The 15,568-nt window shown below is 40.8% G+C and overlaps 1 protein-coding gene across 4 annotated transcripts in view; it reads right to left on the reverse strand.

Moving 5' to 3' along the window:
* AHCTF1 (AT-hook containing transcription factor 1) overlaps positions 1 to 15,568 on the reverse strand; it is a 50,440-nt gene that overhangs the window by 12,787 nt on the left and 22,085 nt on the right. For all 4 annotated transcript variants that reach the window (XM_053382729.1, XM_053382727.1, XM_053382728.1 and 1 more), the window contains exons 8-25: positions 14,149 to 14,299; positions 13,772 to 13,904; positions 13,496 to 13,677; positions 12,572 to 12,633; positions 10,878 to 11,006; positions 10,003 to 10,093; positions 9,822 to 9,911; positions 9,534 to 9,674; positions 8,869 to 8,973; positions 8,090 to 8,183; positions 7,075 to 7,198; positions 6,939 to 6,995; positions 5,350 to 5,496; positions 4,548 to 4,732; positions 3,406 to 3,550; positions 3,119 to 3,250; positions 281 to 428; positions 45 to 195 (exon numbers count right to left, since the gene is read on the reverse strand). In XM_053382729.1, coding sequence (XP_053238704.1) covers positions 45 to 195; positions 281 to 428; positions 3,119 to 3,250; positions 3,406 to 3,550; positions 4,548 to 4,732; positions 5,350 to 5,496; positions 6,939 to 6,995; positions 7,075 to 7,198; positions 8,090 to 8,183; positions 8,869 to 8,973; positions 9,534 to 9,674; positions 9,822 to 9,911; positions 10,003 to 10,093; positions 10,878 to 11,006; positions 12,572 to 12,633; positions 13,496 to 13,677; positions 13,772 to 13,904; positions 14,149 to 14,299 — 2,267 coding nt within the window. The remainder of the gene's footprint in view (positions 1 to 44; positions 196 to 280; positions 429 to 3,118; positions 3,251 to 3,405; positions 3,551 to 4,547; positions 4,733 to 5,349; positions 5,497 to 6,938; positions 6,996 to 7,074; positions 7,199 to 8,089; positions 8,184 to 8,868; positions 8,974 to 9,533; positions 9,675 to 9,821; positions 9,912 to 10,002; positions 10,094 to 10,877; positions 11,007 to 12,571; positions 12,634 to 13,495; positions 13,678 to 13,771; positions 13,905 to 14,148; positions 14,300 to 15,568) is intronic.

Raw genomic sequence — 15,568 nt, forward strand, 5'->3', positions numbered from 1 at the left:
CTTAAGATGCAGTAATTTCCTATGACAACAAAATGAATACTTACATATCATTTTGAAATGACTTGTTTTTCTGTTCAGTTCCCACCCACACCTCTCCAATTTTGGACAATACATTATTGATTAAAGTTGCTTTTGTGATGACATTTCCTGCAGTAACATTCTTTGCAACTGTTGACAGTGGCTTTGGTCTTAAAACTTGAATGGAAAAAAAGGAAAAACAACATTAAATACTTAAAGCAAGTTTTGAAAGGTTTCACCACAACACACTGAAAATACTTACTTTCCCGCCGTAGTGAAGTTGGCAAGTGGTAAGGCTTGGCTCGCTCTACAGCAAGCTTCCTTTGTACTCTGGGTAGAACTTTCCCATACTGGTCTAATATGGAATTTCTGGCAACTGATCTCTCTCGCCAGCGGGGATCGCGATCATTCTGTTTAAGAAAGGAGTGATAAGAGGAATTTAAGTTAATATTTTACAGAAATACATGAAATAGTAAACCCAGGGTTTGGAGAGGCAGTTCCAGTGTCAAACTGTATAGAACTGCTTATTCATGGGCTCTTAAAGCTGGACAGGAAGATTTTTCTGACCAATATTAATAGATCAACAGTACACTATGCAAACTATATATAAAAAAGGTAAAGGACTCCTGACAGTTCAGTTGTAGACAACTCTGGGGTTGCACTGCTCATCTCACTTTACAGGTTGAGGGAGCTGGCATTTGTCTGCAGACAGTTTTTCCGGGTCATGTGGTCAGCATGACTAAGCCGCTTCTGGAGAAACCAGAGCAGCGCACGGAAACGCCATTCACCTTCCCACCAGAGCGGTACCTATTTATCTACTTTCGAATTGCTAGGTTGGCAGGAGTTGGGACCGAGCAACCGGAGCTCACCCAGTCGCAGAATTCAAACCGCCAACCTTCTGATCAGCAAGCCCAAGAGGCTCAGTGGTTTAGACCACAGTGCCACCTGCATCCCATGCAAACTATAATCATGGATAAACCTGGATGCTGAAAAGGTCTCCTTGTATTAAGACTAATACTGTACTAATACTACCCCACATACCCACAGTCTATTTTATACAAGCAGTTCTGCTTATCTTGAGCATTGAGGGTAAAACAACCTTTACAGTGTGTCCTAGAAGAATTCATTCTAGGACACATATCCACATTGATGCTGCCTTGTCTGGACCAGTCAAGGTGCTGCGTAACAACCATGGAGGTGTCTCAATACAGCATGTGCCCGACATACTTCAGGTCATGATCAAAATCTGTTTCTTGCTATAGTAGATATTAGAAAGAATATGGTGATCGGGGGTGGGGGCGAATATTGCCTTGTTATAATATACCGTCTTTTTCTGTGTATAAGATGCCCCCATGTATAAGACCCCATGTATTTTTGAGCCCAAAATTAAGAAATAAATATTTTCAACACCAAACAGAACAACTTTGATATTTTATTACATATTCAGTATACCAGTATATTTAGTACCGTATACTGAAACAACAAACAGAACAACTTTACCAATATATTTGGTATCGTAATTACGGTAGGTAATTTTTTTATTTTTTGGAGCTAGTCAGCATTATTATAATGTGGAGTATAAGAACTGGAGTGGCGGCAGCACTGGAGCAGAGCTTGGAAGCTGAGCTGGAACGAGAGCATGTCCCCGACGGCCGGGAACTGGTCAGCGCCACAATGCAAGAATCATAGGTAAAGAACTCTAAGAGGGAATTTGTATGCTGCAACTTGCTTTTTTCTGCTCCGCTCTCAAACACCCAGGGTAGCAAACTGCACTCTGCCCCTTTGGCCCAAACGGTCCGCCCGCTGCCTCCCCCCCCCCCCCAGCTGTAGGGTGGCTGAGTGGGAGGAGGCAGGCAGACTCCAGAGGCCCTGCGGTGCATCCCGCCCCAGGAGCCGGAGCGGATTCCTCCGCCACTGCGAGGAGCTGCGACTGCCAGATCTGCCTGAGTGAGTGTGCTTGGGGAATGGGGGGTCTGGGTAGCCAGGGAGCAACTGAGGGAACCAGGTGGAAAGCACAATGTGGGGGCTGCTGCAGGGGAGTACCAGACCAGGGTTTGTCATGAGGTCAACAGTGAGGGGAGGCTGGGGGAAAATAATATGGATGGCAGCATGTATTTATTTATATATTTAATTGCAACATTCCGTGTATAAGACGACCCCCAATTTTAAAATATGTTAATACAAACCCTGATGAGGTTTGTATTAACTGTGAATGACTCCCTCTGCAGGGGTGGGGGACCAGTTAGATCAGAGCTGTCATCTGTGGATTTGGAGACAACTCCATCTCTCCATTCCATCAGAACCAGGAGAGGCTGTGAAGGTGTTGGTCAGGTGTCTGGAAACATTGATGGAGTGAATGGGGACCAGTCCTGATGAGGAGGAAGTGTTGTGGGTGGGTGGTTCCCATGTCTGCGAGATATGTGTACATCCTGTGTTCTTGGATAAGTTGCTCCACTGAAGGATCAGGTTTGTAATTTGGATTCAAACTCCTCAATGGAGTCCCAAGTGCCTTCTGTGGCTAGTATGCCCAAGCTTAGGCTGGTCCACCAGCAACCAATATTCATGGACTGGGACAGCCTGGTCTCCGTTGTCTATGCTCTAGTAACCTCCTGATTGCACTACTGTAATGTACTCTTTGTGGGCCTGTCCTTGAAGACAATCTGGAGGATACAGCTAGTGCAGAATATAGCTGCAAGCAGGGCACTCTGAAGAGACCACTTAACACCAATCCCGAAAACACTGCACTGGAGATTAGTGAGCTACCAGAACAATTTTGAGGTGTTAGCACTAGCATATAAAGCCCTAAATGGCTTGGGACCCAAGTACCTATTAAAAATTTCAGGCCCCAAAAGTGGCAAGTGAGGCCTTGGTGGTAGTTGATGCTGACCTGACATGGCCTTTTCAGTGGTTGTAGAATGCCCTCTCTAGTTCAGTGTTTCCATCACTATTAACTTTAAATAAATGGGACCTGAAACAAAATGCTGTGGCATGGAGTGCTGTGGTTCAGAATTTCAGCCATTCCACACCACTCTTCAACCCACCTGAGATTTTAAGGGAAGCAATTCATAAATGGAATCAATTAAAAAATATTAAGGCTTACCATGAGATTAGCTTTCAGTGATTGATTCAGCTGTAGCGCAGGAACGTAGTTGGCACGCTGAAGATGATGAACTAAGAGGAACTCATGATTGTTAACACCAGCGCTTGTCCTCAAGAACTTCTCCAGACACTCCTAAGGGGAAAAAAGGATTTAGAATATTAAGCTTTGTTTTCTGGAGCAATAAGGGTCTAATTATGCAAACACACATGCACATAGTGTCAATGAGATTTCCAATCACTTTTTGGAGTAGAATTGTACTTTCAGAAGTTATTCATCCCCAAGATTACCTGTTCAGTTTCTGTGAATGGTAGCTTTAGCAAATCTTCCATCAGTCCCAGCCCCTGACAGGTTTCGTATACATGTTTAAGCATATCTTCTACATTTAACCGAGTAGAATGCTGCCGCAGCACACTCCAAGCTTCCACCATACAACTGCAATCAAGTTTTGAAAAGCAGATTAATGTTGTGACAGATATTTCTGCTACAGGAAAATTGCATTAAAAACCAGTATTACAGATGTGCCAAGGATGTAGGTGTTCATCCAGTACATGCCATCATGGCAATTATTTTATTTTATTTATTTAAAAAGCACGCCAATACCATAAAAATTAGTACCGTATTTTTCGTCCCATAGGACGCACCTACTTTTTTGGGGGGGAAATAAAGGAAAAAATTTTTCCCTTTATTTCCCCCCCAAAACCAGGTCGGGGAACAGTGGGATGGCGGCGCTGCGCCTCCCCGCTGTCCCCCGAGCTTGTGGGGCTGGCCGATGTCTGCTCGGCGCGCTCTGCTTCAGGGCGCCCCACGCGCCGGGCGGCAGGCTGCGGACACCTGCGCAAAGCACGGGACGTCCTCCGGAGGGCACCCCGTGCTCCGTACTGCAGGCTGCCGCCCACAAGCCTTGCGCTCCCGGGGGAGTTCCCCCGGGCGCGCAAGGCTTGCGGACACCTGCGCGAAGCACGGGACGTCCTCCGGAGGGCGCCCCGTGCTCCGCACTGCAGGCTGCCGTCTGCAAGCCGTGCGCTCCCGGGGGGAGATCCCCCGGGTGCGCAAGGCTTGCGGACACCTGCGCGAAGCACGGGACGTCCTCCGGAGGGCACCCCGTGCTCCGCGCTGCAGGCTACCACCTGCAAGCCTTGCACGCCCGGGGGAACTTCCCCCGGGCGCGCAAGGCTTGCGGATAGCTTCCTGGAGCCTGGAGAGCGAGAGGTGTCGGTGCGCACCGACGCCTCTCGCTCTCCAGGCTTCAGCGAAAGCCTGCATTCGCCCCATAGGACATTCACACATTTCCCCTTCATTTTTGGAGGGGAAAAAGTGCGTCCTATAGGGCGAAAAATACGGTATCTTATCAGCTGGGGAATATTTTTCTTCTTGAATACAGTGATATCCCAAAGAGTAAAAATAATAATAAACGCTGCACTTTTTTCACCTGTTAAACAGCAAGACAGTAAGGTGAAGTGTTACTTCACTGTTGCTCATCAATGATGGCTTCATTGTTTGTATGTATCGGAGGGCTCGCCTGTGCTCTCCTTGACACATCAAGAACTGAATTATCCTTATGTGCTGCCAAGGCAATTTGATTGTAGCTGGATGAAACAGATAGGTCAGAGAATTCTGCAAGAGTCCAAGATAATATTCAGAAACCTCCCGTGCACTTTCAATCTATTTTCTACCAAACAGTTTTCTACACTGAAATGAAATTATGGAATTCAACATATACACCAATTCTATCGGACAGCTAGATCTGTCCTATAGTGCCACCAGTTAGTTGTGCTCCCACTAAAGCAAGTGAAACAAGACATTGTAAGCAGGTCAGTTAGTGTTAGTGTTGGTATAGCTAGTGCAGTGATGCTGAGAACTGAAAGCTCAAAGCCAGATGATTTCTAATTCTTTCCCCATCTACACTGAAGGGACTGTTGCCAGGGTAATAGTCATGTCCCACACTGGTGAAGCCAATAAGCTACTGGCAGCATCAGCCCACTATGATCCTGAATAGAGAGCTAATGCAGAAACCATTGCTCTAAAAAGCATAATAATTTTATTCAATTAGTATGCCATTAAACTGAAGAAGGGCCATAGCTCAGTGTCAGACTATCTGCTTTGCATGCAAAAGTTCCCAGGTTCAATTCTCAACATCTCCAGTTAAGGCCGTGAGAGACCCCGTCTGAAATCCCGAACAGCCACTGCCACTGAGCTAGACAGACCAATGAATTATCACTTTATATACCCACCTCAAAGTCATTGTGATCCAAACACCAAAAACCTTGGATTAAGTTAACCAGACCTATAGGAATTGCAAATGCGGTTGGGAAGGAGCCCACTGAAGTATCAGCCTTGTTTGGACAGGAATGCATGATGTCCAATAGTAAATAAATTGTCTAATTATAAATATTAAGGGCAATCATTATTTGAGTTTGTTTTCTATGACGTGCTAGAACAGACACATTGTACAACATAAAACCATCTTTCCTGCAGCTTCTTCCTTTGGTTTTTTGTCTCCAATAATTAATATCTTATGTTGGTAATTTGCATGAGAACAACCAAAGTCCAAGTATATTCTTGTTTGCTCAACCACTTATTTGAGTTGAAGCATGCAAACTGCTAGGGAACCTGTTATAAAACTGCATGAGTTCCAGCGAAAGCCCTTGTGTAACAGCAGTAGCTGTTATTTTCATTTTGCTTACACTTCTTTTAACTATAACCTTATGCTTAAGTAAAGTAGATGTATTTGTAACAGACATACTGACTGAGAGAATACAGTGCTGCATAACAGGATTATTTAACGTATACAAATATCCCACTTTTTTTTTGGAATGCAGCAATTATTTAACAACAAGAACTTGCACTACAATGGAGAAAAATGCTAGAATTAAGTAGTGCTTGACATAGGTAGCTGACAAACCTTAACTTTGTGTATGAAGCAAAAAAATTAAGAGATATCTAAAGAATTAGGATGCTGCCTATAACAATGAGATTTACCAAATATTTAAATTTTATATACAGTGTCCAACTAGAGGTCCGTGCATTTTGCATCACCTTGATAGCCAAACAAAATTTATTGATGCAACCAAGCCAGGTCACTAAGCTTATTTATTGCCGATGACACTGTGCTGAGGATTAGCAGCCAAGTGAAACTACAAAGACTAACACTTGCACCTCCCCCCTAAACAAAGAACCGAGCCTCAGAAAGACTTAAAAGGAGCTACACTTGCAGCACAGCAAGATGTCGTGCTTGCTTTATAAATTCCTCTGTGGTTCAGACTGAGGTCTGGGAGATCTGAGGGTTTCTCACCAGAGTAAGAGAAAAGTGAGTAAAGTGTCCAACATAAAAAGCTGGGGGTGGGGTGGGGGAAGAGAATCAACTCAATGTTATTCCAAGAAGAATTGAATCAGTTTATGTAAAAAGGTTATATTTCAAGAAACAGATTATACTTATGGTTATGTGAAAATTATGAGGTCCCAAAAATAATATATACAATTAATTTATATGGGGGGAGTAGAAAAAGCTAAAACTGTAAAGCTTTTAAATAATGATTTAGTTTAGGAATTTGAGATCCTTGGTTATGGTGTGCAATACATGCACAGGTGATAGGACTGGCGGTTCTGTTCTTCACATTGTAGCACAGCCCTCAGGTTGCTATTCTCCAAGTCCATGAGATGGCAGATACTGCTCTTTTTTGCAATTCCTTGCTTTTGGACAACATAAGTTTTCTTCATCATACACCTTAAATTCTTCACATTCATGAATTGCCAATAAAAGGCTATTCTCTGTATGGTGTATTTTAAAGACAACATTATATTTAAGTCTTTGAAAGGATACAGTTGCATGCTTGTAGAGATCTTCAATATTTTCCAGTAAGTAGAGATCAAGTAGTGCCTATAATGCAGAACACACTGAGTCAAGTACAGTATTCCATTTGTTAAAATATTAGAAAATCTTCACCAATCATACTTACATGTAATGTAGGAGGAGGGTATTTTCCTGTTCCTCCATCATCTCTCTGCCACAACTTCACTACAGAATGGCCTAACTGGGAAATCAATCCATCAATCATCAAACAATCAGGGTTCCATTTGCCTCTACAAATAAAAAAAAAGTTTTTTTTTAAAAAAAACTTGTTTCCCAGATGTTGAAAGCATATTTACCATTTCTATTAAATGACTGTGCAATTTAGATTTCTCTCATAAAGAACGAGAAATCTGAAACAAAATTTGAAAACTTGAATGCATTGGTACAGGGATCTCTGTAGGAGACCTTTCAGCCTGACAGTGATATTCCCTTCTGTATAACCTTCTGGGAGCTGCATGCCAGTGGTGGGTGGGGCCAGAGGAAAAAGTGGGTGGGACAATGAATGCAAATTTTACCTTAGTAAAGTAGCCTAGTTTCTATGCACAAACACACACATACCCTATTCTTCCATCTAGGCAAGCAATAGGTATCCTCAGAGTTCAAGGACACGTTTCAGTCAAGGAGAACATTCAAGTGGCATTTGAATCAGGGTCAGGGAAGGGTATAGCCTGGGAGAGGGCATGTGGCTAGGAAGAGTCCCAAGTGTCATACACAGTGGAGGAATGTATTTGGTCCCCTGGCCTGAGGCTCCTCACTCTGACTGCAGACGTTCCTTCTGTAAAGCCATTAAAACCAATTTAAGCTTTCCTGAATATAGGAAGCAGCTGGATTTTATTAGGCATAGATTTTTATTACATGCTACAACAGATCCTGACAGAACAGCTTACAGTTCGACAATATAAGAGAAGGGAAGAACAAAAACTGCAGTTATAGGGCTTGTAGAAGTAATGTTTATATAAGTATTTTGCAAACAATGAGTGTCCATAGGCAAACGTTTTGCAATTTTTGAAATGAAAGCGAGTGCCTTAAGCAATCTTGCCTACACCTTGGTGCTTATCTCCCTGATAATGAAAACCCATAGGCTATGACGTAATTTGAAACTTTATTTACTAAGAGATTACCTTGATAAACGTTCCAGCTTCTGACGACACCCAGCATAAAAATGTTGTATATGTTGGTAATTATAGAATGGTTTTGACAACTGCATATCTTCATCTACCAACAAGAGAGAAATGCTCATTTTAAAAACATTGTTGAATGAAAACAACTAAAAACAGAACACAGAGAAATGATCATCTCTGCATTTTGAGAACAAACAGCCTCGGCCCAGTATACCTGAAGGAGCATCTCCACCCCCATCATTCAGCCCGGACACTGAGGTCCAGCGCTGATGGCCTTCTGGTGGTTCCCTCACCGCGAGAAGTGAGGTTACAGGGAACCAGGCAGAGGGCCTTCTCGGTAGCGGCACCCGCCCTGTGGGACGCCCTCCCATCAGATGTCAAGGAAATAAATGATTACCTAACTTTTAGAAGACATCTGAAAGCAGACCTGTTTAGGAAAGTTTTTAATGTTTGATTTTATTTTTCATATACTGTTGGGAGCCGTCCAGAGTGGCTGGGGAAACCCAGCCAGATGGGCAGGGTATAAATAATAAAATGTTGATGTTGTTAAAAACAGTTGAACTCTACTGAAGCAGAGAAACTATCAGCATTACAACATTTTAAAAAAAACTACCCTTGCAAGCCACTTGGCTACTCAAATCACTGAAAAATATAAATGCTGCATTAGTCAAATTTTAGCCAATGGGATTAGAATTAAAGACAGGCTTGTTCATGTTTCAGGTTATTTTGACGCAACTGAGTTGTGTCCAAGAACTGAAATACGATTTTTAAAGGCTTACCTAAACTTTCTGGAAGAAGGCTGGATCGACAGAACCAGATGACCACTTGCACATACAGTGAAAGGAGACTGGTTACAACCTGCTTATTTGTCAGATCTGTAATGCCTGAAAATAAAGCAACAAAGTTGTGTCAGCTTTTAAGCATAATGCATCCTTTTGAAAGCACTGACAGATCACAGCAGATCATTCACTGGTAAACTGTCACTATGACAAACTGTCATCATCTATCTACTTGGTAGATTAACAGTCTACTTGGGTATGCATTCCTTCTCGCATTTTGGTGAACAGAGTCGTCAATTCTGGCTCTACTTCCCTCCAGACTGATTTTAAAACATACTACTCCCATCCCAAATACAGCCATAAAAAGATACCAAGCCAACTGTATTAGAAGTTCAAGACCCAGAATTAAAAGTCTAGAAATTCTGAAAAAGCTTTCCTTTAATCTTTTTGGTATAAACATCCTATGATTTTGCAATCAGACACCAGTTATTATTATTAAAATAAAATTTAAAAATAGAGGCCCTCTCTCTTCACCAAGGAGATGAAATTTAAAACAGCTGTAAATACACATACATAAACTGACTTACAGGAGGGGGGGAATAACATTCCTATTCATTAGAAAGTTACATAAAATGTGCACCTTAGATTGGATCTCATTTACACACCTTTTTCTGTGAGTTCTTGTGCTTCCATTACAAAACAGCTCAAAACAGTGCTAAGGTTGCTAAGAAGTAACTCGCAGTGCTGCAAAGACTGTAGAGTTTGTGGACCAATAAAGTTAGATGACCCATCAAATAGTGGGACACCTTTTAAAACAAAGACAAAAATTATGACAATATTAGTTTAAGTGAGTTTAAACATGCTTTCCCTTATCACTAGATGAACAAGTAACCCAGGCCATTTACTAAATATGCTCAACAGAAACTTTCATACCACCAAATCATACTACTTACATAGTCGAACAAAGTCTTCCTTAGTGCTAACCACTTTATTCCATGTCCATTCAAGAACAAAGCGCAAATTAGGGGCAGAATCTGGTTGCTCTTAGAAAGAAAGAAAGAAAAAAGCAGAAGTTATGATAATAAGTTTTACGTGCTAGAGGAAATTTTAATCAAATTGTAAGGCTTTATTTACCTTCACCGGTCCACTGTTTGATGAAGCTAGTGAGAAGTCCTAAGGAACTAGTTTGGATAGCAGCTGACAATACAGCTTCAAATTGCTCTTCCTAAAACAAAATAATAATAAAAACTCATCAATCACTCCTAATGCTGATTCAAGTATTCTCATGCTTATAACAGGTACAGGTACAGATAAAGGTAAAGGACCCCTGGAATGGAGGAATGTGACTGGGAAAAGATGAAAAAGGCAGAAAAACAGATATCAAAAGGATCCTCAAAGTGTCTGGATAGGTCAGTTCTTGGTTTACACCGAAAAGCTATTTGAAAATGTGTCTCTAGCCCATAGATATGAATGGAGAAATCTGGAATCTGGAAAATAAGTCCTTCCCTCCATAACGTTTTGTGACAGGGCCCCATTTATAAAGTTTTTATGCAGATGTTAAAGTCATGAATACTATATAATACAGTGGTACCTTGGGTTACATACGCTTCAGGTTACAGTCTCCGCTAACCCAGAAATAGTACCTCGGGTTAAGAACTTTGCTTCAGGATGAGAACAGAAATCGTGCTCCGGCGGTGTGGCGGCAGCAGCGGGAGGCCCCATAAGCTAAAGTGGTGCTTCAGGTTAAGAACAGTTTCAGGTTAAGAACGGACCTCCAGAACAAATTAAGTACTTAACCCAAGGTACCACTGTACTGGTCAGACAAGGATGTGCATCACCAAATGATCCAGACAGTCAATTAAAATGAGTCCTGAGTGCACACATTTAAGCCTACTTTCATGCATGCCTAGATCAGGAACAGTATCTGAATTTAACTAGATTTGGGTGTTTAAAAAGAGAGGCATTGTGAAAACACGACATTTTCTTTTCCGTATTTGTCATGGACGCACCTGGCTCAGACTTGAAGGCTGTACATCAATAAATCTTGGAGAAAGCAAGCCAGCGACAAGACATCTGTTATAACTATCAGGAATGGCTTCATTTAAGGAACCACCAAATTTTTTTAAGAAATGCAATGTCTGTAAATAACAAAACACTATTTATTAAGACAGCAAAAATTAAGCTGTCAGCAGTAAACTGCAAAATACAAGTCATAAAAAATTAAGCACTCGCTGCCAAAACAAAGGCTGATGAGTAGTAGTTATACTCATCACTTTTTCCTATAACCATAAAGGGAAGATTTATAGAACTCATTGTTTTCTTTCTGTGGATAGGAAGGCTAGTAAGAATCTTGGAGCCAGGAACTTCTGTGGACTTTTTTGCAAGGCTGTGTTACTGCTCTTGAGTACCATTTTGGCAGCACTCCATAGAGATTCATGGACATTTAATTGGTCTGTACTCAGGGTGTTGCTCACTGTTGAGCCTATGTACTACTGTTGTTAGAGATATACTGGATACAACTAGAACTACCTGGGGACTGGAATCCAAAGAACCTTGTGCATGCATGGAAAGCACTCTGAGTACACATAGACACAGGGCACTTGTTTTCTATTCCACCTACAACTTACATAAACTTTCACAGTGGAGGGTCTCCTTGAATAGCCTTTCAAGGTTAGAGGGAAGGGTGCATCAGGAAAACCCTATTACGAAGCAGGACTGCTTGCCTCTTCTGCATAAAGCACTCTTATGCATTCTGTTATTCATCTACCCATCATCTTCCAGGGGCAGTGTGCAGAAGTATGAAAATTCACAAAACATATAAATACAGTACAGCATTTCTTTTTTTAAATTCAGGCTAAACGCATAAAGCTAAACAACAACAAAAGGCAGTTTCAACTAAAATTCTATTTAAAATGCCTGGGCAAACAGGTCAGTCTTAAGTCATGAGCAGGCTGGTATGGGAAGAGGCACTCCCCTCAGGTGTCTGGGTCCCTATTTAGGGTTTTGAAGGTAAGGACCAGCCTTTAAATTGGACCCAGAGCTGAATAGGCAACCACTAATTCTTTCACAACAGGTATAATATGGGCCACCCTAGCTGTACCAGCTGGATTTTTCCACTAACTGAAGCTTCTGGATCATGTTGAAGGACAGCCACACATATAATACATAACAGTAATCCCACTCAGAGGGTAACCAAAGTGTGAATCACCATGACAAAGCTATCCTGCTGCAAAAATAGTCAAGGTTGGCAAAAGCACTAAAACAGATAAAAGGTGCTCTAGGCAACCAAGGCCACCTGAGCCTCATGTGGTAATTATGGATCAACTAGTATCAACTGTGTATCTGGTCTTTAAGGGGAAGAAAAAAACCTGCCTGAATACCAGTTACCGAGAGATGAGAGCTACCTACATACACTGCCTTCTCAGGATTCAGTTTCAGTTCACTGATCTTCATTCCAAGTCATTATTAAGTGCAGAATTGAATGCTTCTGATAAAAGTGTATAGTACGATCAGGTAATCACAGTCTGACTTTTGATTGGGAAGGCCTTTGCTTGCTTTCGGTGAACATTCTCAGACACATTAGAATAAAACTGCCATGGTAGAACTTACTTCTACCAAATGTAATATGCTGATGACTGCTAAAATTTGTAAAAATGTGAACAGGAAAACATCATAATGAGAGCAACAGAGAATTAAAACTTACATCCTTTTGAAATCCTGTGCAAGTGACATGAACAACCCCAGTGTTCAGCAAACAAGTGGCATCTAAAGAATAGAGAATTTCATTAGATTATATTGCTGCCAGCAACATTAAATAGGTATAATGCTCAATGAGCTGAAAGGTAAGACAAGTTCCTTATTTGCTTCCTATTCTGACAACTTCCAAGCTTTTCTCTAGATACGATTTATGACACAAATTGTGCAAGAGACGCAGAGCAATACAGATTAACTATTTTGTAGAGAGATTTGTTAGAAACGTGCAGATGTGCTTGCAGCCTGCATGCTGGGTGAGAGACTGAAAGGGTGTCGAAGTTTGGAGCAGAAGTGTTCAACTACGTAAGGACCTCTGCTTATAATATGCTTAACAGAGGCAGGCACAGCTAATGTTCAGTAAGGCCCCTCCTTAAGTCTGATTGCATGTTCAGCTTTTCCCATTTGCCTACAGACTACATGAATGCCTTTTCTAAAATAGTGCAGGGAAAGGTATAAAATACTAGTGCAGTTCACAATATAAAAACACACAAAAAGTTATACAGCCACTATACAGAAGAGTTCACTTTTTCCACCAGTGATATTATTGGTAACAACCAATAAGTACCCTGTGACACAAAGACAACCAATTCCATATGAAAGTGCAGCAATGTGTTGTTAGCTGGGTAAAGAACTGGATTTTTCTACCTTAAAAATACCAAAAACAAAATGAAGAAAAAATGCTTTCCCCTCAAACTGACATTTGGACCACCTGCAATAGAGCAAGGGCTGTGCATTTTTTGCCTAACAAATCATTTAGACATTCCCTTCAATTAGTAGCAGTCCTAATTGCTAGAAATGATACACAGAATACAAATTTCATCTCTGAATGTATTCCTGAACATGTTCCTATAGAACGAATTGATGGTACACATACCAAAGTTGTAGGTGCTTGGGTTAAAAAATTGTTCAGGTGGAGGATACGAAGGAGGTACACCACGACTTAAGCTTCGCTCATGTACCAAGACATCCAGAATGTGATGTGGAGAAGTCATGCTCACTACAGCATCCAGGGACCATAATGCAAAATAGGGGCAATTGTGTAGAAATTCCCCAGGCCTTGAGAAAGCAGACCAAAAAAATAGTTAGACAAGCTGTTAACATACTAGATATTATTTCTGAAAATCTATGAAGAGAAGCTGCCATTTCTTACCTTAATGAATCTGGCATTTGAGCATGATACCAGCGATTTATGTCAAATATACCTAAATAGGTAGATGGATTGCCTTGACCATATGTGTTTACTTGCCAGCTGAAGATTGATACACTTGTATCAGGTGATATGACTAGGAGGAAGAAAGAGATGGCACTACTATAAAAGTGCTGGAAGCTACCAATTACACAAATACAGCAGTTCAGAGCAGCAGTTCAGAAACCTTTACTTTATCAATATTTTCAGTGCTGTATCAACAAATAATAACCAAAATGTTATTTATCACAAAATACTCAATGCAGAATTAGGAGGTTTTTACACAACATGTTCTCATTCTTAGTTCTAATGTTAAGTTTTTTAATACTTGCTGTACCAACCTTCATTAATACCATCTTCTCTGTCAACATGGCTTCGAAATTTCTCTACTGTTTGACAACCGATCAATTTGGTGTTGCTAGTCTGCCCTCTTAAAGAGAAAACTCCACCTGTGAGGTCTAGGCTGTACCTTTCTTCACAGTATTCTAAACCCTGAGGGGGAGGGAAGTAATCACATTAAGTCAATGTGCAGTCTACAGGTTAGTAAGATAGTAAGAAGTTCTGTTTTAATAAAAAAGGAATGCTTAAAATTAATATCCCAATTATGACACAGAAGAGTGAGATTAATACAAGGTAAAGTGCACAAAAAGGAGGGAAAGACTGATGCCAGTAGCAGTCTTTTTGCTTCGGTTATACATGTTGACAATTTTCACATTTTTTGAAAGGATATCAAAACTGGTTCCACCAAGCACAAGAAGCATATTTAATTATGAGAATAGCCTGCAGGAGCATTCCAACAATGAAAGAGTTCTCCAGGACAGCTATCCTATGTAGGTATTTTAAATAAAAAGTTGATGTTCAGAGTTGCTTTAGGGACAAAAATATCCTGTCTCAGAAAGTGGAGCTCTGATTGTATGAATTCTCATATCCTGTAAAACCTACCTGTTATAAAGGTACACACTGCAGCATTCCATGAAATATAAACAGTTTGTGACACCCAATATTAGTCACTCAGAATCCACCCACTGAAATAAATAGGGTCTATTCCTAGTATGACCTACACCAGATATCACTCAGTGAAATTTGCTATATATTCTTAGTAAGTCATAGACAGAATGATAAGACAAAATCCTGTTGGCATTAACCAACTGGATCAAGTAAACAGAACTAAAAACCGTCAAATAGAGTTAGAAGTACAGTAATTGCTATGAAATATGTGAACATACTTTTTCCTATATCTTGAAATGTTTCATCAAACAAACATTTAATTATCGCCAGAGAATGTAAAGTTAGCATAGCTCTGGAGATAAACAGGAGAAGGAACCTTTGCAACTCTTCAATATATAATGTGAAAGTCATTGAAGGAACCAGTATGAAAAACATGCAACGCAAATGGTAGCTGAAATATCAAAGTAATCTCAAATACAAATAAGACAGAGCAGGTGTCAAGTCTAAAGCAATACTTAATCAAAGTTAGGCCTTTCTGTGATGTTTCAACAGTCCATATGAATTCGTGCCAATTTGTTAGGCACACTGTGTTTGAGCTGTCTGAGTAATATATGAATATAACAGTATTATGTTTAAATTAAAGCAATATTAAAAGAGGCAAACCCAATAAAAAAATCACTTTATAATGACAGAATGTCGAAGTACATGACAAACTAGGAAGCATCTGAGGAATTAAGCCCGGGGGAAGAAATAAAACACAAGCATGAAAGTTCTTTTTAAACTAGTCAGAACGCTTGGGGCACTGTTAAAAAA

The sequence above is a fragment of the Podarcis raffonei genome, chromosome 3 (genome assembly GCF_027172205.1).
Source record: "Podarcis raffonei isolate rPodRaf1 chromosome 3, rPodRaf1.pri, whole genome shotgun sequence".
Taxonomy (NCBI): domain Eukaryota; kingdom Metazoa; phylum Chordata; class Lepidosauria; order Squamata; family Lacertidae; genus Podarcis; species Podarcis raffonei.